General features: G+C 43.9%; 1 protein-coding gene across 1 annotated transcript in view; it reads right to left on the reverse strand.

Moving 5' to 3' along the window:
- The window catches only part of tnmd (tenomodulin), an 89610-nt gene that overhangs the window by 14350 nt on the left and 48631 nt on the right, over nucleotides 1–26629 (reverse strand). Inside the window, exons 3-4 of the mRNA XM_071399162.1 lie at nucleotides 24582–24722; nucleotides 3956–4063 (exon numbers count right to left, since the gene is read on the reverse strand). Coding sequence (XP_071255263.1) covers nucleotides 3956–4063; nucleotides 24582–24722 — 249 coding nt within the window. The remainder of the gene's footprint in view (nucleotides 1–3955; nucleotides 4064–24581; nucleotides 24723–26629) is intronic.

Raw genomic sequence — 26629 nt, forward strand, 5'->3', positions numbered from 1 at the left:
CCCCCGAAAAGCAAGAAGGGATCCTATGACACTGTTTTACTGTCTGAAGAAGGAGGACAACATTGGAGGAAACTGGAGGGAGGCTCAGGGATTACAGCCTCCCATCATTTCATATGAGGAACACATTGAAAATGGCCAAAAATACAGGTGGCAAACAATTCATGTTTGTCACCTGGTTCTACTCCCCGGGTGCTTCATTTCCTTATCAGCTGCTCGCAGTTTCTCCACCGGCTGCATTGTTTTCACCTGGCCTCTGAGAATCTGAGGCTCCAGACACCCCGCGCTGAGCCCACGTTCACATAGCCCGCAGGCTTGGAGCAGCAGCAAAACCATTACTGTTTTCTCTTCAACCCCTCTGTGGTTCACACGGTAGTAACACAGTCAGAACCTCAAGGGAGACTTGTCTGTGAGACAGAGGCCTCCCAGGCCATGGGTGGGTTGATTCTGATGGACAGTAGATCACGTTCTACTTTCTAATGTAGAGGAAGTCTACAAGAGGTCATAGGTCAGAGAGGTCTTCAAGTCCCTGACATGCTATCCCAATAATGTAGATCAGTACCACTGTGTGTTATACAATACCGGTAATACTTTACAATGAGCTAATGTAGTAGTTAACATGAGTACATTATCTTATGGAAAATAAGAAACAGATTATAAAAAACAAAACAAAATAACAAACATGAGTAAAGGATCAATAAATACATTGACAACATTTATAATAACTTAATAATTACAATGCATTGATAGTTAACAAATACATTAACAAATGTTTTTTTATTAACAAATGCACTGCACAGCACATTGTACTTTAGGGTGTCATAACTTGACATTTCCTCAGTTAAAAGGCTATGGATCACTGTGCATATTATGGGACTTGGTCTTCACTAATCCAGTGTGATTGTGAGCTAACCTTTTGTACATGCACATGTGTGCTTGTGCATCAATGCAGCCTTGTGTCTTTCCCTATCCTCTGGAGCACCTCTGGAGCATTTCCTCCCCTGCCTCCTCCTCACCAAAGACAAGACCCCTATCTGATTGATTCCACAGCTGTGAATTAAGGTTTAACAGAGAAGTCTAATTAGGTTTGACAATGGACAAAAGAAGACCAAAATGGCAGTGGTGTAAAGTACGTAAGTAAAAATACTTTAAAGTACAACTTAAGTCGTATTTGGGGGTATCTGTACTTGACTTTAATATCTATATTTTTGACAACTTTTACTTCTATACATTCCTAAAGAAAATAATATACTTTTTACTCCATACATTTTCCCTGACACCCAAAAGTATTCGTTACATTTTGAATACTTAGCAGAACAGGAAAATGGTCCAATACACACACTTACTGTATCAAGAGAACATCCCTGTTCATCCCTACTGCCTCAGATCTGGCAGACTAAACACACATTGTTCTTTTGTCAATTATGTCTGAGTTTTGGAGTGTGCCTCTGTCTATCTGCAAATAAAATAAAAACAAGAAAATTGTGCCGTCTAGTTTGCTTAATATAGGGAATTTGAAATGTTTTATGGTTTTACTTTTGATACTTACAGGAGATGATTGTGGACTTCAGGAAACAGCAGAGGGAGCACCCCCCTATCCACATCGACGGGACAGTAGTCGAGAGGGTAGTAAGTTTTAAGTTCCTCGGCGTACACATCACGGACAAACTGAATGGGTCCACCCACACAGACAGCGTTGTGAAGAAGGCGCAGCAGCTCCTCTTCAACCTCAGGAGGCTGAAGAAATTTGGCTTGTCATCTAAAACACTCACAAACTTCTACAGATGCACAATCGAGAGCATCCTGTCGGGCTGTATCACCGCCTGGTACGGCAACTGCTCCGCCCACAACCGGAAGGCTCTCCAGAGGGTAATGAGGTCTGCACAATGCATCACTGGGGGCAAACTACCTGCCCTCCAGGACACCTACACCACCCGATGTCAAGGACAACAACCACCCGAGCCACTGCCTGTTCACCCCGCTATCATCCACAAGGCGAGGTCAGTACAGGTGCATCAAAGCAGGGACCGAGAGACTGAAAAACAGCTTCTATCTCAAGGCCATCAGACTGTTAAACAGCCACCACTAACATTGAGTGGCTGCTACCAACATACTGACTCAACTCCAGCTCACTTTAATAATGGAAATTGATGGGAATTGATCAAAAATATATCACTAGCCACTTTAAACAATGCCACTTAATATAATGTATATGTATATACTGTACTCTATATCATCTACTGCATCTTGCCATCTTTATGTAATACATGTATCACTAGCCACTTTAAACTATGCCACTTTTATGTTTACATACCCTACATTACTCATCTCATATGTATATACTGTACTCGATACCATCTACTGCATCTTGCCTATGCCGTTCTGTACCATCACTTATTCATGTATCTTTATGTACATATTCTTCATTCCTTTACACTTGTGTGTATAAGGTAGTAGTTGTGGAATTGTTAGGTTAGATTACTCGTTGGTTATTACTGCATTGTCAGAACTAGAAGCACAAGCATTTCGCTACACTCGCATTAACATCTGCTAACCATGTGTATGTGACAAATATAATTTGATTTGATTTGATTTGATTTACAGTAGGTATATGTAAAACCAAATGCTTTTAGACTTTTACTCAAGTAGTATTTTACTGGATGGCTTTCACTTTTACTTGAGTCATTTTCTATTAAGGTATCTTTACTTTTACTCAAGTATGACAATTGGCTACTTTTTCCACCCGCTGCAAAATGGCAGGAACATATGGTGCAGGCTGGGCAATTAGTATCTGGAAACATGGACCAGACATTATAAAGATGAGGGAGAAGGGGATGCAGTCTGGTTCTTTGTCTAAACAGCTTGTGTTCTTAAAGTCAGAAAGGGATATCTGTGACTTACTTGGCATGACAATGTACCAACATAATATATTGTATTTTTTAAATGATGGACCAGGGAAGAGCGTTATGATATTTCCCAGATCCGTTGGAGCCATGTGTAAAATGGAAATGAAAGTGGAGGATGGTAGAGACGGAAAATATTGAGAGTGGAGAATGGTAAAGGCTCAAAATATTGAGAGTGGAGAAGGCTAGTGGTTAAAAATATTGAGAATCTAGAATGGTAAAGGCTGAAAATATTGAGAGTGGAGAATGGTAGAGGCTGAAAATATTGAGAGTCTAGAATGGTAAAGACTGAAAATATTTAGAGTGAAGAATGCTAGAGGCTAAAAATATTAAGGGTGGAGAATGGTAGAGGCTGAAAATATTGAGAGTGGAGAATGGTAGAGGCTGAATATATTGAGTAAGGGATTCTTTAAAAAAACACAAACACTTTTTTGCACTGTGAATTGTACTGTGGCACCAAGAAGTTAGATATTTTGATTGATAGAATTTCGCCCATCATTCTCGCCAAATGTCACATAAGGCTATTGGGCTGGGAGAGGTGAGATGAATGCTATACCTCTTCCTCAGACCCCTCTTTCTCTCTCACACTTCCCCCTTTAGGCTATTTGGGTCAAGCCTTTCAAGAGGACAATTAAATATTTATATTAGTTCAAGATTGGCAGCAAACACCATTTGATATGTGGGCAGCTTTCAGAATGGAGTTTCTTTTTCAGTGGCGGAGGGCAGAGAAGATTGGATGGTCAGGGTGAGTGTTTGTGCTCTGCTCTCTGACTACTCTTCTCTGTTTATTCCTACTACCCTTGCAAAATGCATGATAGTTTCCTGTGGTAGAGAGAGGGAGGGAGGGAGGGAGACACACGCACACACACACACACACACACACACACACACACACACACACACACACACACACACACACACACACACACACACACACACACACACACACACACACACACACACACACACACACACACACACACACACACACACACACACACACACACACACACACACACACACACACAGAGTGAGTCAGAGAGATGCAGATATACCAGTAGCTCTGTGTCCACTGTCACCACCTCTGTCACTTTGGGAAGCTCTGTGGTCTGGGTCTTGATGTAACACCGCTGGTGTTTGGCGAACCAGATCCCTGTGATTCCCTTTGAGGGAAAAAAGAGAGAAGGAATAATAATTATCATTATTTCATCTGTGATGTGGAACAGCTAAGCGCCAGGGCGATATCATTTTTCAAAAAGTTTCTTCAGTCTCTTGAAGAAAAATCTAAGCTCTTAACAACTAAGAGAAGTTAGAATGTAATGAGTGTGCAAAGGTACTTTCCATCTTCTTTATCTTCTTTAATTTTCTAGTAAATCACAGTTCAAAGACAGCTCGGCACCTACAACACAAACCTTTTAGAAGAGACTGTGAGTAAAGAACGAGGGGTTCTTCCTAACTAAACAATACTTCATAGAGGGATGTCTCCAGCAGGAGAGTCAAGCGACATGTCAGAGGGCAAAGCAGCAGTTGCACCCTAAATCCCACCCTATTCCTTATTCTGTACAGTGCACTGCCTTTGACCAGGGCCTATAGTAATGCACTATATAGGGAATAGGGTGTGATTTGGAATGCATTAGGTGTCTCTACGGAGGCTGCCCCGGCTGAATTGGTCAGTCATAGGTCCCTGTCACTCTCTTAATCTGTTCAGCCAAGTGAAGAGCCACTCCCTTCAGCGCCATTGACGATCCTCCACTGTGTGGAATTCAGGGTCTTTTCAATTTGACGACCGGAGAAAGCCTATTTCAACAAAGCAGACATATCTGTTAATTGTCTTTCTGTGTGCCATTCTCTGTTCGACAAAGTAGTTCTGCCGGTATAAGTCTGAAACCCCAGGAAAGCATATCAGATTGTCTGCCGTCTCTAGGGCTACCATATATCAGATTGTCTGGCGTCTCTAGGGCTACCATATATCAGATTGTCTGCCGTCTCTAGGGGTACCATATATCAGATTGTCTGCTGTCTCTAGGGCTACCATAGAATAACATAGAGTCATCAGCATATGACAATAGACTGCTGGATCTTTACCGGCAAAGCCTGCCTTCACATTGTATCACGATAAGTGGTAGCATGAAAATGGACTTGATACAATCAGAATTGAATTGCATCTAAATGGCACAGAGCTCTGATGAATTTCTGACATCTTCTTTAAATCAGTGTTAACTCAGTAATACAGACACTTTTCTCCACTTGTCTCTAGACGCCACACATGACTACACGATATGAAGCAACACCTGTTATAATCTCCCCGTCATAATCCCCCTGTCATAATCCTGTCATAATCCCCCTGTCATAATCCCCTTGTGTATAATTTCATCTGCGAGGGAAAAAAACAAGGCAATAATAGCCGGCGACACAAAAGCATAATGTTTATGCCTGACTTTATTGTGATGAGCCTGTTTAATTTACTGTAATGGCGAGTCCCGCTACAGAGAGAGGGAAAGGACATTCTCGTGATGAGATGCAATGATTACCGGGATTGGTCAACCAGAAAATGAAGAAAAGACACATCATTACGGGGATAAGAAATGGGAAAAAGATGCGGGCTTATAAAACCACGTCAAAATACCGGCTCGCTATTCTCCCCAATTAAACATGCTACACGTACACCGACAGCTTTGAGCTTTCCAACTGAACAATGATTTGATTGGAGGGCCTGTTGCATCGCCATTGCATAGAAAGGTTAGGGGATGCTGTACCAATCAATCAATCATCAATCATACACATGATAAGACACACACTCTACACACACGTACACATGGATTTTGTATTGTAGATACTGTATGTGGTGGTAGAGTAGTGGCCTGAGGAAACACACTTAACGTGTGAAAAGTGTTATGAAATGTAATACCATGTAATATTTTAAATTGGATATAACTGCCTTAATGTTGCTGGACTAGTGGGGATCCTTAATACATACAAATACATTGTCACTTGGGCTCTATATTCTCGTGTCTTCCTGCGTCTGTTGAGTGTCAGGTGACGTGTTGAGGAAACAAACATGGAAGCTCAGGGTGCTCATTCTACTTTTATTTAAATAATTATAAAAATGATTAACCGCAAACTCTCCCCTCAGCTCTTCTGAAAGGTGGACCTAAACCCATGCCATTAAATATTAAAAACAAAAAAACATTTTTTAAGTGAGAATAGGCATGGTCTGAAGCCAAAAAATTCACATGAGCACCACAGTGCCTATTCCACCCATGCTCGAACACTTACTTCAGTAGCTATGTTGGTATTGTACTTCAAACTTTGTGTAGGCAGGTTGGTTAGGATTCAAACCTTCTCAAACAGCCTAATTCATACTCTGAGAGGAGGTGCTTCCACAATAATATGATTTTTACAGCATACAAGGTAAAGTATTGGATTCTTCACACACCACAGTAAGACATTAGCCCATTATGCTACCTTTCATGCTTTTTTTGTATTAAATGAAAGTAAGCTTTGCTTTTATACTTACAATACCATCATCCTTGATTGAGCTGTTCTGTCTTGTAGTAATGTGGTGCATACCTGTATTTCCTTAAACCTTTATTTTAGCAATACATGTCATTGGGGAAAAAATATTATAATGACATCCTTTTTTTGGTCAGTAGGTGCTCAACATAACAACAGGTGGTGGTGTGTTGGACACAGTAGCTCAGATAGATATAACCTGTCTGCATTCCTGATTTCTGTAACTGTTAGCTTACGTGTAATATTGACATAAGTTCAGAACCTCCTCCTGTGGTCATTTACAATAAACACCTGCTACTCCCTGCGCTTGAAACCAGCTCTCTGTCTCCCATCGCATTCATTATAGAATACCTCACCAAAAACGACAGATTGATTCAGCGGAGCTGCAGCTACGTCTGGCCAGACAGGAGGAATGAATTGCGACCTCCTTCACCAGTCCATTCCTGCTTCACCGATATCAGGTGCCACAGCCTCCTCTCGTTCATCTCCCCCATATCCATGCCTAATAACGGATCCCAGTGTAACCTGTACATAGACCATCACTCCGCTGACTTCACCTCTGACAAAGACAGGGTGGACTTCGTCATCTCCCTAATCATAGGCAAAGCTCTGGATTGGGTCACAGCACTGTGTGCCGCTCAAAGTGCTGATCTGTCCTCTGAATCAGGTGTTTGACCATTCAGTTTCAGGTCGTCACACCGGGGACCTGTTATGTGAGCTGCGACAGGGCCGTCACTCCACCACTGAGTATGTCCTGGAGTTCTGCACCATGGCTGCCGGCAGTGGATGGAGTGAACCAGCTCTCCTTATAGTCTACCGGAGGGGTCTTAATCAGGAGTTACAGACCGAACTGGCCTGCAGAGGATATTTAATGGACCTCAACCAATACATCTGGATGTCCATATCCATTGGCAACCTACTGGTGGACCGCAGACCTATACAGTCGACCATGGCCTGCGAGTCTTCCAGGCCCATGCAACTCGGCCGTGCCCCTCTCACGCCTGCCGAGAGACATCGAAGGTTATGTGAAAACCTGTGCCTCTATTGTGGAGAGAGTAACCACCTACTCAATAGCTGTCCGTTTCGCCCCCCACGAAGGGGTGACCACAACCCCTCCACTTCCGCCCGGGTAAGCACCTCTACGTTTTAAAATATTACCAAAAGGCAGGTCAGTATCCCGGCTCTTCTTTCTGCTGATGGGCTCATTCAGTTTGTGGAGGGACTAGTGGACTCGGGGGCGACAGGTAATTTCATTGACGAACAATTGGCACAACAGTTAAGAGTCAAACTAATCCCTGTTAAGCTTCCCCTTAGGATTAATGTGCTGGACGGACAACCTCTCGGAACTGGTCTTGTGACTCGCATGACCAAAAGTATCACCCTTTAGATTGGCCTCCTACACTCTGAGGTCATTCAGTTAATGGTGTTGTCTTTGCCTAAAGAACACCTCATCCTCGGTCACCCCTGGCTAAGCCTTTACGACCCTACAATCTCCTGGCGGCAAGTGGAACTGCTGTCAAGGTCTCCCACCTGTTTTAAGAACTGCTTCAATCTACCCTGTTGAGCCACGTCTATAGAAGGATCGGAGAATGACTCCATAACCACTCCAGAGCCTCACTCCATCCCTGCATAGATTACTGACCTCTCAATGACCTTACCATCAATAATTGCTTCCCTCTTCCTCTGATTCCGGCCGTACTAGAACAAGTTGGACAGGCTACCATCTACTTCAAACTCGACCTACGTAGTGCTTACAACCTGGTCAGTATACGAAGTGGGGATGAGTGGAAGATGGCGTTCATCACTGCTAGGCGTCACTACGAATACCTGGTTATTATCTACGGTCTCACCAATGCCCGCAGTCTTCCAGTCCTTCATGAATGAAGTTTTCCAGGACATGATCAACCAGTTCCTCATCGTGTACATTGACGATAGCTTGATCTACTCTCACTCCATTGCAGAACATGTACAGCATGTGTAACAGGTCCTCCAATGACTACAGGACCACCATCTGTATGTCAAGGCTGAGAAGAGCGCCTTTCACTTTACCACAGTAACCTTCCTAGGTTTTGTGTTGACACCAGGAGGGGTTAACATGGATGAAGGCAAAGTCACGACCGTGCTTAGCTGGCCCAAACCTACCACTGTAAAGGAACTACAACGTTTCCTAGGATTTTCCAACTACTACCGCCGGTTCATCTGAAACTGCAGCAGCACAACCACCCCTCTCTCAGCTCTCACCAGTCAAAAAAGCAGTACCCTCCAATGGACCGACACCGCCCTTACTGCATTTGAGACCTTTAAAGTCCTCTTCACCTCTGCACCCATTCTTAGGCAGCCATATCCTACCCTTCCTTTTTTTCTGGAGGTTGATGCAGCCGAGGTCGGCGTAGGAGCGGTTCTCTCTCAGCGGGTAGGGCCACCTCCCAAATTCCACCCATGTGGATTCTTTTCCAAGAAACTGTCACCCGCTGAGAGGAACTATGATGTCAAGAACCGAGAACTCCTCGCCATTAAGCTGACTATCGAAGAGTGGCGCCACTGGTTAATTAAGAGGGAACTCATCACCCATTCCTTGTCCTTACCGACCACCGCAATTTGGAGTACTTAAGGCGTGATAAGAGGCTCAACCCCAGACATGCTCGCTGGGCACTCTTCTTCACCCGTTTCAACTTCACTGTCACCTATCTGCCTGGCAAGAAAAATGTGGCTGATTCCTTATCCCATCTATTTGACTCCCCTTCCTCTAACTCAGCTCCTGAGCCCATCCTGCCTCTGTCTTGTGTCGTAGGACCCATACAGTGGGAAATCCAATCCGCCGTCCAAGAGACCCTACAACATGACCCAGCACCTCCCGACACCCCTGCAGGCAAGACCTACATTCCGGCGTCCATCAGACCCCAACTAATTCAGTGGTGCCATACCTCTCTGAGTTCTGGCCATCCCGGGATCATCCAGACCACAGAGGTACTGACACGCAAGTTCTGGTGGTCATAACTAACAGCAGATGTATGAGATTACGTTCTTTCCTGTTCCGTCTGTGCATGGGCAAAGAGTCCTCGCCAACTATCTACCGGTAAGCTCGAGCTTTTACTACACCACACAGATCATGGTCCCACATCGCCATGGATTTCCTCTCTGATCTGCTAGACTCTTCGGGCTTCACTACTATTTTAGTGGTAGTGGACCGGTTCTCCAAGATGCCAACTCATCCCCCTTCCGCATCTACCTAATGCCATGAAAATGGCCAAGTGCATGTTCCAAAAGGTGTTTTGTCTGTTTGGGATCCCGGAAGACATCATTTCGGGTTGGGGATCCCAGTTCGTCTCCACTGACTGGGGGTCTCTATCAGCCTATCCTCCGGATACCATCCGAGTGAAGTCGCTATCTAGCCTGAGCCGAATACGCACAGAACTCCCTGGTGCATTCTTCACTCCATCTCACTCCTTTCCAGTGTGTCCTCGGATACCAACCCCCCGTGTTCCCGCGGGAGACAGAGCCCGGAACTGTGCCTGCCGTTGATGAGTGGTTTCGGCAGAATGAGCAGGTTTGAGAGACCGTACATGGGCACCCACTTAAAGTTTCCCTCTCTCAGAAACGGTTCGCTGACCGGTGTCGCCGACCTATTCCACTCTTCCAGCCTGGGAAACGTGTGTGGCTCTCTACCCGGGACATCTGGCTTTGTGACCCCTGCAAAAGTTCAGTCCCCGGTTCATTGGTCCCTTCAAAATAACACACCGCATCAATTCTGTCACCTACCATCTCCCCGCCATTCCTGTATCTCCTCATCCTTCCATGTGTCCCTTCTCAAGCCTGTGAGGTACAGCCCTCTCCATCCTCCAGTGGCGCACCTCGGCACACCCCCTCCGTTTGACGTTGGCGGTGCACCGGCTCATTCCGCCCAAGCCCTCCTTGACTCCAAGCGCCTGGGTGGTCGCATCCACTACCTGGTGGATTAGGAATGGTACGGACCCAAAGAACAATACTGTGTCCCCGCCCAGGACATCCTCGACCCAGCCATGATCCTGGCTTTCCACCGTAACCGTCTTGACTGCCCAGCTCCGTCCCCGGGGGAGGCCCCCTGCTCAGCTTCTTAGGCCCTCAAAAGCCGCCAGTGGGGAGGAGGGGGGGGGGGGGGGGTACTGTAACGTCTGCTTCCAACTCACAGTCTCAAACACATAGATCCCCTGAACGTAGCTCACTTTCCAGCTCACACTCTCAAACACATAGGTCCCCTGAAATGTAGCTCACTCTCCAGATCCCAATCACCTGAATTCTGATCACCTGTTCACACACCTGTATGTCATTATCACACACTATTTAGTTCAGTTCTTTGCACCCCATCATTGTGGGGTATTGTTTGTTTTATGACACGCTTCTATTCGGAGCTCTGTTTTTCCCGTAATTGAATCCTCCCGTGTTTGATAGTTTTTGCCTGCCTCACTAACAATGCATTTTGCCTAATCCCTGTCTGTACCTTAGCCTATAAGATTTCCTGTTATCAACCTATTGCCTGATCTCCCGGACGACTTTACTAGCCTTTTCCCAGCCTGTACTGTTGCCTTTTTGGACCCCCTGTATATGAACTTCTGCCTGCCCCTGGACCCAGCTACCTGCCTCCTCCTGTGGTCCTTTACAATAAACACATGCTGCGCCCTGCGCTTGAAACCAGCTCTGTCTCCCATCGTGTTCATTACATGATTATGCAACATTATTATCAATATTATAATACAGTTTAACACGTGCTCTCCTTGTGAACCCTCACAATGTTGTGGGTTTTATTGGTTTTATTTATTGATAAGACCCCAGCTCATAATCCTACTGATCATTGCTCAAAGCAAATTGGTGAGAGCAAGGAAATAAAGACTGAAGCAAATATTTACTATGCGATTAAACAATGCAGCTGGCTAGATGACTACAGGAGTGTGAAATATGGATAAGCTGTTCTCAATGGAATGGTTCTGAAATATTCTCTCTCGCCAAGGCGAGGTTTGACCGTGAACATATCATAGTCATTCACCTCGGTGGAAACGACTTGGGACGAACAAATGGGACAACCCTGGTGTGTCAGATACGAGCTGATTTGGAGGTAGTCATACGAATGTTCCCTGGGACAACGGTGGTCTACTCTGACATTACACAGTGGAGGAGTTGGATGTTCTTGTTGGATGAGGACAATAAACAAGTGCATAGAGATGGCCCAGCGCTCACATGATATATGCCTACATACTTATAACCACTAGGCTAATAATAAATCACATATTTTTTAATGGTATTTCAAGCAGGATATCACGTTGTTAAAAAAAATACCTAAATTGGTAATGCGTATATGTGGGCAAATTATAGACTTTTCAAGCGTTTTATGCAACATTATCGGCAAGTAACTACTGTGCCAAAGCGATTTAGAGTTGTTTAACGGGAGTGACGAGGGTGTGGATATAATGATAATGTAAATCATTATACTGCATGATTCTGTGCAAAATTACTATCACATTATTCAAAATATCGGAATTGGTAAAAAAAGAAAGAAAGGTTATTCATGGCAACATATTAGGCAAGAATTAAGTGTAGGCAAAGTGATCGTGCCGGGGGTACAACATTTGATGTACAGTCACATTCACCGTAGTTGTCTGAAGCGTGCTATAAATTGCACAGCTGGCGATGCCTCATTGTGACTGGTTATTCCCCATCATTTGCAACAAGTCAATGAGGGTCATCACTATCTTTCTTTTGCAGTACATCAAACTGTCGTGATTACCAGCTGAGATAAACTATTATGAGTTGATTTTACAACTGGCTCAATGTTTATCTGCAGTTTTTTAACATCATCCCAAAACCTAGGCTGCATTCCAAACACTTAACAGACACAGCCTCTCCCCTCAGTCCTCAAATTAAGTGGACACTTCTGATTACGTTTCATGACGTCTGACAAGTTTACACTTGCAGGGCAAGGGGCGAGGGAGGAAGGAATTCATTTTAAATGGACCGCCCTTGCCTAGCTACTTCTGAAGAAGGTTTTTACTTACACTTGTATGTTGACTCCATATAGACGTTACACAACTTCTTCAGGCTCGGGTCCTTTATTCAGAATTTCCACCTGACTGACGTGCCCAAAGTAAACTGCCTGTTACTCAGGCCCAGAAGCCAGGATATGCATATAATTGGTATCATTGGATAGAAAACACTTTGAAGTTTGTATAAATGTTACAAAAATAATGTATGAGACTGTAACACAATTGATATGGTAGCCCGAAAATCTGAAGAAAAACCAACCAGAATTTTATTTTTTTGGGAGATCCCATGCTCTTTCAATGGAAAGCTATGGGTTCTATGTAATTCCAGCTCCCAGATTGCAATTCCTATGGCTTCCAGTAGATGTCAACAGTTTTTTTCAAGGTTTCAGGCTTGTTTCTTCCAAAACGAGGAATAATTTTGAGTTTTGGCACCGGGAGTCACAGTTGGGAAGGCTAATTTTACTTTTCTATTGAACATACTTCTTTCCGTATGAAATATTATAGTTTATTTACATTTTAGGGTACCTGAGGATTCAATAGAAATGTAGTTTGACTTGTTTTAACAAAGTTTAGCGGTATCTTTTTGGATTCCTTTGTCTGCATGTTGAACGGGTGGATTACTGAAATCGATGGCGCCAACTAAACAGACTTTTTGGGATATAAAGAAGGATTTTATCTAACAAAACGACCATTCATGTTGTAGCTGGAACCCTTGGGATTGCAAACAGAGGAAGATTTTCAAAAAGTAAGTGATTATTTAATCGCTATTTGTTATTTTATGGAGCCTGTGCTGGTTGAAAAATATGTTGATGTGGGGCGCCATCCTCAAACAATCGTATGGTAAGCTTTCGCTGTAAAGCCTATTGTAAATCAGACAAAGCAGTTAGATTAACAAGAATTTAAGCTTTTAACCGATATAAGATACTTGTGTGTTCATAAATGTTAAATATTACGATTATTTATTTGAATTGCACGCCCTCCAATTTCACCGGATGTTGTTGACAGGTGTCCCGCTAGTGGGACGCCTAGCCTTAATTAACGTTTTAAGTTTTGGCTGACTTTTCTTAGCGGATGTACAGTCATCGCGAATTGAATGATGGGGCATTTCAGGCCCTGAAGTGAACACAATTGTACAATCGCAAACTCCATTAAAAACAAGGGCTGATGGGCTTACGCTGCTTCCCTTGCTTGGCTAATAATTTGGGCCGACGACAAATATGGCCGCGGGGATTCCCCCAAGGGCATAAGGCGAGGGTAAGTGGACGAGGGTGTGTCTTTTATGAGTTTGAAACGCAGCCATACTCTGAGTCTGGAGTTTTTTTGGTCTTAAAACTGGTTTTAACAGGATTCCTATGACCTTTTTTGAGACGCTTTGTGGATACGGGCCCTGGTCACTCCTCCGTTCAAGCAAGATTACATTTACATTTACATTTAAGTCATTTAGCAGACGCTCTTATCCAGAGCGACTTACAAATTGGTGCATTCACCTTATGACATCCAGTGGAACAGCCACTTTACAATAGTGCATCTAAATCTTTTAAGGGGGGGGGGTGAGAAGGATTACTTTATCCTATCCTAGGTATTCCTTAAAGAGGTGGGGTTTCAGGTGTCTCCGGAAGGTGGTGATTGACTCCGCTGTCCTGGCGTCGTGAGGGAGTTTGTTCCACCATTGGGGGGCCAGAGCAGCGAACAGTTTTGACTGGGCTGAGCGGGAACTGTACTTCCTCAGTGGTAGGGAGGCGAGCAGGCCAGAGGTGGATGAACGCAGTGCCCTTGTTTGGGTGTAGGGCCTGATCAGAGCCTGGAGGTACTGAGGTGCCGTTCCCCTCACAGCTCCGTAGGCAAGCACCATGGTCTTGTAGCGGATGCGAGCTTCAACTGGAAGCCAGTGGAGAGAGCGGAGGAGCGGGGTGACGTGAGAGAACTTGGGAAGGTTGAACACCAGACGGGCTGCGGCGTTCTGGATGAGTTGTAGGGGTTTAATGGCACAGGCAGGGAGCCCAGCCAACAGCGAGTTGCAGTAATCCAGACGGGAGATGACAAGTGCCTGGATTAGGACCTGCGCCGCTTCCTGTGTGAGGCAGGGTCGTACTCTGCGGATGTTGTATAGCATGAACCTACAGGAACGGGCCACCGCCTTGATGTTAGTTGAGAACGACAGGGTGTTGTCCAGGATCACGCCAAGGTTCTTAGCGCTCTGGGAGGAGGACACAATGGAGTTGTCAACCGTGATGGCGAGATCATGGAACGGGCAGTCCTTCCCCGGGAGGAAGAGCAGCTCCGTCTTGCCGAGGTTCAGCTTGAGGTGGTGATCCGTCATCCACACTGATATGTCTGCCAGACATGCAGAGATGCGATTCGCCACCTGGTCATCAGAAGGGGGAAAGGAGAAGATTAGTTGTGTGTCGTCTGCATAGCAATGATAGGAGAGACCATGTGAGGTTATGACAGAGCCAAGTGACTTGGTGTATAGCGAGAATAGGAGAGGGCCTAGAACAGAGCCCTGGGGGACACCAGTGGTGAGAGCACGTGGTGAGGAGACAGATTCTCGCCACGCCACCTGGTAGGAGCGACCTGTCAGGTAGGACGCAATCCAAGCGTGGGCCGCGCCGGAGATGCCCAACTCGGAGAGGGTGGAGAGGAGGATCTGATGGTTCACAGTATCGAAGGCAGCCGATAGGTCTAGAAGGATGAGAGCAGAGGAGAGAGAGTTAGCTTTAGCAGTGCGGAGCGCCTCCGTGATACAGAGAAGAGCAGTCTCAGTTGAATGACTAGTCTTGAAACCTGACTGATTTGGATCAAGAAGGTCATTCTGAGAGAGATAGCGGGAGAGCTGGCCAAGGACGGCACGTTCAAGAGTTTTGGAGAGAAAAGAAAGAAGGGATACTGGTCTGTAGTTGTTGACATCGGAGGGATCGAGTGTAGGTTTTTTCAGAAGGGGTTCAACTCTCGCTCTCTTGAAGACGGAAGGGACGTAGCCAGCGGTCAGGGATGAGTTGATGAGCGAGGTGAGGTAAGGGAGAAGGTCTCCGGAAATGGTCTGGAGAAGAGAGGAGGGGATAGGGTCAAGCGGGCAGGTTGTTGGGCGGAAGATGCATGCAGTAGTACACACCACCTGCCACTTGCCTGCCTCTCCATGAACCCAAAGGCTTTTTTAAGAGCCACCTAAGACATTAACATAAGTGCGTGTGTCATTTAATCACGTAGTTAACCAAGTTAGCAAGCATTTCCGTTTATTTTGAGTGCACGCTGCTGCAATTTGATCTAACATTTTGTTTTATTTTGTACAGAATCTGAAGCACTGCATTTAGTATGATATATTACGTTTCGTATGGTAAGTATTCAGTTGTGGGTGTCCATCATCCATTTCACATGATATGTTACGAATTACAATTCGTATGATATGTTCCGAATTGCATTAGTTCATTAGCTAGCTAGCTTTCAGCTGACTGGTGTTAGCTAGCTACAGAGGCTAGCTACTGGACTTTGTAAAAGCAAGCTAACGTTAGCTAGCTACCTAGCTAATCAAAATATCTGTTTGCATTTATTGATTAACCTCAGCTTGAATACCACCATATAGCTAGCTATATACAGTAGCCTTGGTTTGTTCTCATGCCTTTCTTATGACTGGCAGCATGGTGCAAGCAGCTGTGCTGTTGACAAGCAACCGACCCGGTGTTATAGAACTCTCGGCTAAAAAAGATCTTAGCATTGTCAGAAATGCTACATCGTTGTTTCTTAATGGACGGAAATGTGCATTTGAGAGCGATAAATTATACATTTTATAAAACCTGTTGCACCTACAAAGTTAGTTAAACCCAAGTCCAATGGTTACTTTGTGGACGCTATAGTCTCGTTTTAAACCAACATCTAGAATTTGAGCTAGAAATACTCTTAAAACTTAATTGCTAACAACCCTGTTAAAAATTCCGGAATGTGCTTCTCAGTAACGGATGGACGGCTCATGACAAGAGGCGGGGAGTGTGTTGTGTACCTCCAATCAAGTTGATTTGATTGGTGTCATATTGGCTTAGATATGATGGTAGGGAGATTTGAATTTAACACTGAGCTTCAACCAATGCGACTATCATTGCGTCTATAATTAGCTCTGGGTCGTGTTCGTTAGGGAATAAAGCAGAAAACGGAAAAACAAAATTAGCATTTGTTATTGGACAAGTCCAAGTAGTTCCTTCCTCTTTCAGTCCATTTTCTTCTGTTTATTCCCGAATGGACACAATCCAGGATTCATGTCGCTGGCCGTAAACAACAAACAATGTCATCTTTGGATATTGGAGTACCTGAGAAACAGTATGTAGTTCAACAAAAATATAAATGATTTCATGTTAAAATGTGAAGCATATTATTACAGTATAGCATAGCATCTTGATTACTATTTTGATTTCACCTTTATTTAACCAGGTAGGCTAGTTGAGAACAAGTTCTCATTTGCAACTGCGACCTGGCCAAGATAAAGCATAAAGATAAATGACTTGAGGTATGTTGCTCATACAGGTTATAAGGACACAAGGCGAGACCCAAATGCAGACACAGGAAGCAGATGGTTGAGCTCCGATATTTATTAATCCAAGGGGTAGGCAAAAGGTAGGTCGGGGACAGGCGAGAGTTCATAAACCGGGTCAGAGTCCAAAACAGTACCAGACGAAGGGCAGTCTCGAGGTCAGGCCAGGCAGGGGTTCAGTAACCAGATCCGAGTCCAAACAGTACAAGGGGATAGGCAGGCTTGAAGACAGAACAGGCAGAGTGGTCAGGCAGGCGGGTTCGGAGTCAGGACAGGCAAGGGTCGAAACCAGGAGGACTAGAACCAAAAGAGACTGAGGAAATAAATAGGAGCAAGGAAAACCACTGGTTGACTTGGCAAACAAGACGAACTGGCACAGAGAGACAGGAAACACAGGGAAAAATACACCTGGGATAATAAGCAACACCTGGAGTGGGTCGAAACAATCACAAGGACAGGTGAAACAGATCAGGGTGTGACACAGGGAGTCTGGCAGACTTGTATTTTGGTTCAAATGAAACGGGATCATTAGATTAGTCTTAGTCTAGATTTAATACAGTTGTAGAATCCAAGTTTTGTATTGATGTCAAGCTCAAGGTTCTGGGAAACTGGCATTGAGGTAGGCCTACTCTAGTCTATACTCTCGCCCCCAAGTAAATTCTACATCAATATTGGAAATGTATTCTTATATTCTTGTGTATTTCAAAATTGTTTGAAGGTTAGGGATTGTGTAATATCATTGATTCAAAGCTTTACTGCAGTTCCAGATTGAATATTACACAAAATATGAACCACTGTTTGCGTCAAATTATTAATGAAATGACTACATAATTTTTTGTTGAAGAGCTACATAAAAATACAGTAGATGGGGTGGTGGTGGCAGGTGGCAGGTGGTTGCACTGTGTGACCATAATGATTCTCATATAATAGACTGTTGAATATGCTTGAAAGCCAGTTCCCTAGGTTCTTCCTGCAGCATGTTCCCTGTATTAGCCTGAAACAATAGAAAAGGGATTTCGCCTCTGGCCTTAAGCGGCATTATCTGCCCATTTCAATTCCTCATACACAGCCCTTGGGCTTGACAGAGATTGTTTTAAAGGGGGCTTTTTAATTAGTAAAGACTTGAAACATCCTTTCTTTATAAAAATACATTCCAAACCCATCCCCCTCAACTTACAGTTAGTATAACTTATAATAAGGTTTGTGTTTTCCTCCACTCTCTTCTATTCATTTGTAATCACAATGAGGATTATTCTGCTCGCTCACTTGTTTCACAATGTAGTCTCCCGTGGCCATGCCTGGCCAAACACATCTCCTCGGTGGATTCGCTTCACTGACAGAAGTGGATCATTCAGATTGGATGGGCTGGAGGAGAAACTAGCAACTTGTGTTTGTGTGCGTGTGTGTGTGTGTGTGTGTGTGTGTGTGTGTGTGTGTGTGGCCGCATGTGTGTTTGAGTATGAGTGTGAGTGAACTGAGACCTCTTGTTATTAGATATTCCATTTTATTTTAGTCACGCCGACTGGCACGAAGCTGTAATATGGAGCTCAATGTTAAAATCAACTTGATTGGAGGTTAACAACACACTCCCCGCCTCTCGTCATGAGCCGTCTGGCTGTTACTGAGAACCACATACAGTGCACTTGTAAAGTATTCAGACCCCTTGACTTTTTCCCCATTTTGTTACGTTACAGCCATATTCTAAAATGGATTAAATAAAAAAAATCCTCATAAATCTACACACAATACCCCATAATGACAACGCGATAACAGTTAATTTTTTGTGCAAATTTATTACAAATAAAAAATAGAAATACCTTATTTACATAAGTATTCAGACCCTTTGCCATGAGACTCGAAATTGAGCTCATGTGCATGTCTTGAGATGTTTCTACTACTTGATTGAAGTCCACTTGTGGTAAGTTCAAATGATTGGAGATGATTTGGAAAGGCACACGGGTGTCTACATAAGGTCCCACAGCTAACAATGCATGTCAGAGCAAAACCAAGCCATGAGGTCGAAGGAATTGTCCGTAGAGCTCCGAGACAGGATTGTATCGAGGCACAGATCTGGGGAAGGGTACTAAAAAATGTCTGCATCATTGAAGGTTCGCAAGAACACAGTGGCCGCCATCATTCTTAAATAGAAGAAGTTTGGAACCACCAAGACTCTTCCTAGAGCTGGCCGCCCGGCCAAACTGAGCAATCGGGGGAGAAGGGCCTTGGTCAGGGAGGTGACCAAGAACCCGATGGTCACTCTGACAGAGCTCCAGAGTTCCAGGAGCTCTGTCAGAGCTTCCAGAAGGACAACCATCTCTGCAGCACTCCACCAATCAGGCCTTTATGGTAGAGCGGCCAGACGGAAGCCACTCCTCAGTAAAAGGCACATGACAGGCCGCTTGGAGTTTGCCAAAAGGCACCCAAAGGGCTCTCCAGACCATGAGAAACAAGATTCTATGGTCTGATGAAACCAAGAATGAACTATTTGGCCTGAATGCTAAGCATCAGGTCTGGAGGAAACCAGGCACCGCTCATCAGCTGCCAATACCATCCCTACGGTGAAGCATGGTGGTGGCAGCGTCATGATGTGGGGATGTTTTTCAGCAGCAGGGATACTAGTCAGGATAGAGGGAAAGATGAATGGAGCAAAGTACAGAGAGATCCATGATGAAAACCTGCTCCAGAGTGCTCAGGACCTCAGATTGGAGCGAAGGTTCACTTTTCAACAGGACAACTACCCTAAGCCCACGCCAAGACAACGCAGGAGTGGCTTCGGGACAAGTCTCTGAATGTCATTGAGTGGCCCAGCCAGAGTCCGGACTTGAACACGATCGAACATCTCTGGAGTGACCTGAAAATAGCTGTACATCGACGCTCCCCATCCAACCTGACAGAGTTTGAGAGGATCTGCAGAGAAGAATGGGAGAAACTCCCCAAATACTGGTGTGCCAAACTTGTAGCGTCATACCCAAGAAGACTCAAGGCTGTAATTGCTGCCAAAGGTGCTTCAACAAAGTACTGAGTAAAGGGTCTAAATACTTACATTTCCTCGACTAAGAACAACCAAGACCACAAGACAAACCATAGCCGAGAAAACTGTTTTGTTAAGAAACAGGAAGCTAGTTATGAACCGCATATAGTAAATGGTTGAACCCCAAATGCACAGAACCTCAGTTGTGCATGCTAGCATCAGACAACTTACCAGACTTGACTGACAGCATCACTGTTTCCACATGTGTAGAATTGTTTCCAGCTCCGGCATACTCTCTTTCCTTTATTTCATTATTGTAATCCAAATTTGTGCTGACTGATCAACACAGTTACTTTTCTGTGTTTTCACAAAAAATCTGAAGTCACCATCCACAAGTAAAAACTAGTCAGGGGTTGCGGGTTTTCAACAAATCAACTGTTTTAGACTATTGTCTTTTTTACCAAGCAAGAGAAATAAACTGTCAAATTAAATGGTCTGTCAAAGTCAATGTTACAGGTTTAATAGTGTAATGGTTAGAGTTACCGCCTGTGGATCAGAAGATTGCGACTCTGCCATTTTCACCATTCTTTCGTTAATCGTTTTGACAGCCCCCTTCCTCCCGACACACACCCACACATATACACACTTATTTGAATGTATTAGGTGGCTTTTAAAAGCGCCTTTGGGTTCGGGGAGTGGCAGGCAAGGGACAGTAACTGTGGTGGTGTGTACTACTGCATGTGTCTTGCTAGAACAGAGGAGGTCTAAGGCACTGCATCGCAGTGCTAGCTGTGCCAATAGAGATTCTGGTTAGTGTCCAGGCTCTGTCGCAGCTGCCCGCGACCGGGAGACCCATGGGGCGCGCACAATTGGCCCAGCATCGTGAGGGTTTGGCCGGCAGGGATATCCTTTTCCCATCGCGTTCTAGCGACTCCTGCGGCGGGCCGTGCGCAATGTACGCTGACACGGTCGCCAGGTGTACGGTGTTTCCTCCAACACGTTGGTGTGGCTGGCTTCTGGGTTAAGCGGGTATTGTGTCAAGAAGCAGTGCGGCTCGGCTGGGTTGTGTTTCGGAGGACGCACGGCTCTCGACCTTCGCCTCTCCCGAGTCCGTACGGGAGTTGCAGCGATGGGACAAGACTGTAACTACCAATTGGATACCATGAAATATGGGAGAAAAAAGGGGTAAGAAAAGGAAAATTTAAAAAAGAACAGAGGAGAGGCCAGCTCTCAGACTCTCAAGGCAGAGGTCATTGCCCTCATCTGTGAGATGCATACCTTCTCTGTGGTACTGCCCAGGGACACACTGCTTGATGGCAGGGTGGTGGATTGTGGGCATGCGCCTGTCACGGAGAAATTTAAACACCATCTGGTTGACAGGATGCCAGGCCATCTCTATGCGCTTGTTGATGTCCTTCTCCCACTGGAACATCCAACTCCTCTGCTGCAAGATGTCATAGTAGACCACCGTTGTTCCGGGGAACATTTGGATGACTACCGCCAAATCAACACGCATCTGACTTACTAGGGCTGTTCCCTTTGTGTGTCCCAAGTCTGTTCCACTGAGGTTAATGACTATGATGTCAGGGGGAGCAGCAGCACGGGCCCTCTGCTGGCGCAGAAATTCATCAGTTTGCCCCACTTCATTTCTAGCTATGTGACAATAGTTAAGGGAGAGGTTGTGATGCTTTCCGACCAGTAGATCCACGAATGCCACACAGTTTTCATGTTGATGAATGAATAAATGCCTGGAAGCCTGCAAAAAAATGTATGTGAAATGTAGTAGTAGTGTAGATGTGGAATGACTAGAACTGCATTCCTATTGAATAAGATCATACACAGATTCCTTTCTTCCACCCGTTCCAGGGCAGCATTAAATGTATAATTTAGACTTTTGCAAGGACAATAAACCATTTTCTGTATGTTTCTCATTTTTCTAGCCAACATTCCCATTGAAGCACCAAGTCCAATCTGTTCACCTGTTATATTTCTATGTGCTTGAGCGTAAAGCTTGCTCTGAGAGGATCTGTCAGACTTTCACTCTCTCCCTTCTTATCTCTGAGATAATCTCCAACAACGACTCATAAAACTATTAATCATCACGAAACATGAAAATTCAGACTGTATTTATCCATATTTTTTAAATCGTTTATTTTTTATTTTTAGATTTGCCTTATATAGTTCAGTTTAAATAATTAGCAAGTCTGAAGCGTAGGCTACTAGCTAGCCAGCTAGCTGGATAGGTCTATATATGGGCCTGGTACACGTGTCAAACTCATTTAACGGATGGCCGAGTATCTGCAGGTTTTCGCTCCTCCCTTGTACTTGATTCATGAATTAAGGTCACTAATTAGTAAAGAACTCTCATCTGGTTGTCTAGGTCTTAATTTATTTATTTTTAAACGCCAGGCCCTCCATGGAATGAGTTTGACACCCTTGGCCTAGTAGGTCTATCTGATTTATTTGTTACAGTCCAGAATCATCTTATTGCAGAACATTCAATGACCTAGCTGAGCCTTTACAAGTAAGTTAAACACAGAGAGTAGATATATGTCGGTAGAAGGCTAGTTACGTACCAGTTACGCCTAGACAGCCAACTAATATGCAAACAGACCAGTGGTGAGTGGCTGATAATGAGCATTGCGAGTGACAAAAACATTAGCCTATACTATTAAGACAGCATGACAACGTTAGCTGTCGTCCAGTCAGAAATGATGTTTGATCCGTTTTACATGAAATGGACAAAATCAGACACATGCAGAAAACTATGTTGCAAACGTTTCTCCTTGTCAGTTTCACAATACATGCCTTATGCAGGATTTTTAATACAAGCCCAGTGCCACCCTATTTGATTCTATTACTCATCTGTTCTTCAAGATCTCCTCTGTTCATAGAGACTTTGAGTAGTAGAATATTTAGTTCTCAGGGAATATTTAGTTATGCAGGATTTTTAATACAAGCCCAGTGCTACCCTACCTGATTCTACTACTCATCTGTTCTTCAAGATCTCCTCTGTTCATAGAGACTTTGAGTAGTAGAATATTTAGTTCTCAGGGAATATTTAGTTATGCAGGATTTTTAATACAAGCCCAGTGCTACCCTACCTGATTCTATTACTCATCTGTTCTTCAAGATCTCCTCTGTTCATAGAGACTTTGAGTAGTAGAATATTTAGTTCTCAATGACATGTATTGCCAAATAAAAAGGTTAAAGGAAATACAGGCAGGCACCACATTACTAGAAGATAAAACACCTCTCTCAATCAAGCACGACAATCGTGTAAGTATAAAAGCAAAGCTTTCTTTCATATAATAAAAAAAAGCTTGGAACGGTAGTGGAAGTGGATTAGTGTGGTGTGTGAAGAATCCAATACTTTACCTTGTATGCTGTACAAATCATATTATTGTGGAAGCACCTCCTCTCAGAGTATGAATTAGGCTGTTTGAGAAAGTTTGAATCCTAAGCAACCAGCATACACATTGTTGGAAGTATAATATACCAACATAGCTATTGTAGTAGGTCAACGCTGTGTACTGGGAAACCTTGGTGGAGCATGGGTTGAGTAGGCATTGTGGTGCTCATTTCCTTTCTTTTTCGGCTTCAGGACTTCTCACTTATAACAGTTTTTTGTTTTTTATACATGATATTCAGGTATGGTTGTGTGTGTGTGTGTGTGTCTGTGTGTGCATGTGTGTGTGTATATGTACAGGTAACTGACAAAATAATGGAAACACAAGTAAATGAGGGATACAAAGTATATTGAAAGCAGGTGCTTCCACACAGGGGTGGTTTCTGAGTCAATTAACATCCCATCATGCTTAGGGTCATGTATAAAAAGGCTGGGCAGGCCATTATTTTGGACATTATTTTGGCTACCATGGCTATGCCCCCATAGGATGACAATGCCGCCCTCCACAGGGCACGAGTGGTTACTGAATAGTTTGATGAGCATGAAAACGATGTAAACCATATGCCATGGCAGTCTGTCACCAGATCTCAACCCAAATTCATTTATGGGAGATTCTGTAGCAGCGCCTGAGACAGCGTATTCTACCACCATCAACAAAACACCAAATGATGGAATTTCTTGTGGAAAAATGGTGTCGCATCCCTACAATAGATTTCCAGACACTTGTAGAATCTATGCCACGGTGCACACACACACCTATTAAGAGACATTATGTTGGTGTTTCCTTTATTTTGGCAGTTACCTGTGTGTGTGTGTGTGTGTGTGTGTGTGTGTGTGTGTGTGTGTGTGTGTGTGTGTGTGTGTGTGTGTGTGTGTGTGTGTGTGTGTGTGTGTGTGTGTGTGTGTGTGTGTGTGTGTGTGTGTGTGTGTGTGTGTGTGTGTGTTTGTGGGGGATAAGGGGTTGTATATGAGAGGGAATTGAAACCTCTTGTTATTAGATGACACACATTGGATATCAGCTTTTTCCGTGAGAGAGAGAGAGAAAAACACAGGAGAGAGTGCATCGTATTGTCGAAGAAGATGATATGATTTCGGAGAACAGAAATGCTTTTACACAATCTAACAGCAATTTGGAAAGGGCTCGAACACAAACACAATCATTCTGCACAAAAACTATAATAAAGAAAAGAAAATGACAGTATATGAAGTATGCAGAAGGTATACTGTACCTAATGTGAATTTTGACAACACTTACATGTTTGAAGTCGTGGACCTCGAGCACCTCATCACTGCCGTTCCCCATCCTGAAGATCTCAATGCGGTGGGCGGGGTCAATCTCCATGATACTGTCTGTCTCCATACCATCCAGCATGGCCTTGTAATGTTGGTCGTACACCTGGAGACACAGGACCAATCAGAAACATCTTCAGCCTGACTGACAGGTCATTTAACCAATAGTACATGAGGGTGGGGCAACTCAACTCAGTAGCTCAAATCTATTGCCTTTCAATAGTCTTTCAATAAGCTTACTATACTGCCAATAGCGCAAACCTAGGTGTGGCAGGTATCCTAGTGATTAGAGAGGTGTGACAGCAATCGGAGGGTTGCTAGGTCAAATCCTGTGTCTTGCGGGAAATGAGCTGGTGACCGGAGGGTTGCTGGTATCAAATCCTAGATGTCATTGACTCTTGGACAAGGCACCTAAGCCCCCCAACAACTTCTCCATGGGCACCCAGTGTGGCAGCTCCCCGCTCCAACCAGTATGTGTGTCTTTCAGAGGGGTTTGGATAAATCAGAAGTCCAATTTTGTTTGTACCTTGTGTACAATTGACAAATGAAGTGATCTTAATCCTTAATATATGGCCTTTCAATAGGCTTAATATACAGTCTATAGGCGTAATACACTGCAAATAATTATAATCCAAAGAGAAATACTGTAATCTAAAGATGTGACACTCACTTGATGCACTTGATGCAATCACATTGATCTAGCTATGTCATATTCTTCAAAGCATCATGTCCAAATTTGACCAATGCAACCAATACACCACCACAGTGGCATCTTGCATGCTGACATTTGTAAAGTGCGAAAGTATTCATAAACAAGATCAGAGATAATACTAAGTCATTGTTCATACATTGCTATTGACAAACTGCAAGCACATTTGTACATCCATAGAGGCTGCGTAAGTACCCTTCGAGTTGCTATGTCGAATAAATGCCACTTCGAAAATGTGGCTCGGATAGTTGTTTGTTTTTCTTGGCCGTACTTTAAGCACTTGATTATGTATTGTTCTTGGGCACGCCGGGGCGGCTGTTAAAATTCCCTGTCTACAAAAATGATTCATGCCTATGAGATGAAAACTACGCTATTAATATGTATGTGGAGTGTGGTGTTATGATGAGAAATATATTGCTGAGTTCATCTTCATCTGTTGGGGTGATGAATCAAAGCGCCCCATACTGTACCAATGAGAGAGTTGATTAATGGATACAGGTAGGCGGCCAATGAAATCCATCAAGATTAATATTCCCAATCAACATGTCGGGGCCACTGATTGTTAAGGGATCTAACACAGAAATAACCCAAGCCCTGTGACAAATGTAGTTTCTTTCTCGTGTTTATGACTATAATGTCCATGCATGATTCTCCTAGGTTGGTTTAGTGACTCTAGTACCACTAATTAAAGCTCTATAGCGTGGCAATACCATTCAGAAAGAGGTTAGATAAGCATTCGATTACACTCTTCATACATCTGCTCAACATGTTGTTCACCTACTCACTACCACATACTCCTTATGACATTTAAATGACCTGCACCACATATTACCATCAAGCTCATCAATAGGGTAGCAATAATGATTGAATGGGATATAATTCTTAACAGAAAATCACGGCAAGTATGGCTCTGGAATATAAATAGCCATTAACATGGGTCTCAATGGCCTTGGCTCAGAAAGGAACCAGAACTTTAAATTCTTAAGATGTAGCGAAATGAAGATGTACCTGATATTCAAGTGTCAGTCGAGCAGTTATGTGAAATTCAGAGCCATTAAACAGTCTGGGAGCCCTTGCGGTGGATTAAAGTTCCATTTAAGCCTTTTCTTCTATATTAGCATAAAGGTGGAAAGGACTTATTGATTTATACTAAAACAGTTCATCCCATTTTCTGTAGGCGGTGATGGCTTCTGTGGATCCTTGGGTTTGTGGCAGGTGCAGTATTGCTCAACTATTAGTAATACAGTGCATTCGGAAATTATTCAGACCCCTTGACTTTTTCCACATTTGTTACGTTACAGCCT

The sequence above is a fragment of the Salvelinus alpinus genome, chromosome 4 (assembly GCF_045679555.1).
Source record: "Salvelinus alpinus chromosome 4, SLU_Salpinus.1, whole genome shotgun sequence".
NCBI classification, from domain to species: Eukaryota; Metazoa; Chordata; class Actinopteri; order Salmoniformes; family Salmonidae; genus Salvelinus; species Salvelinus alpinus.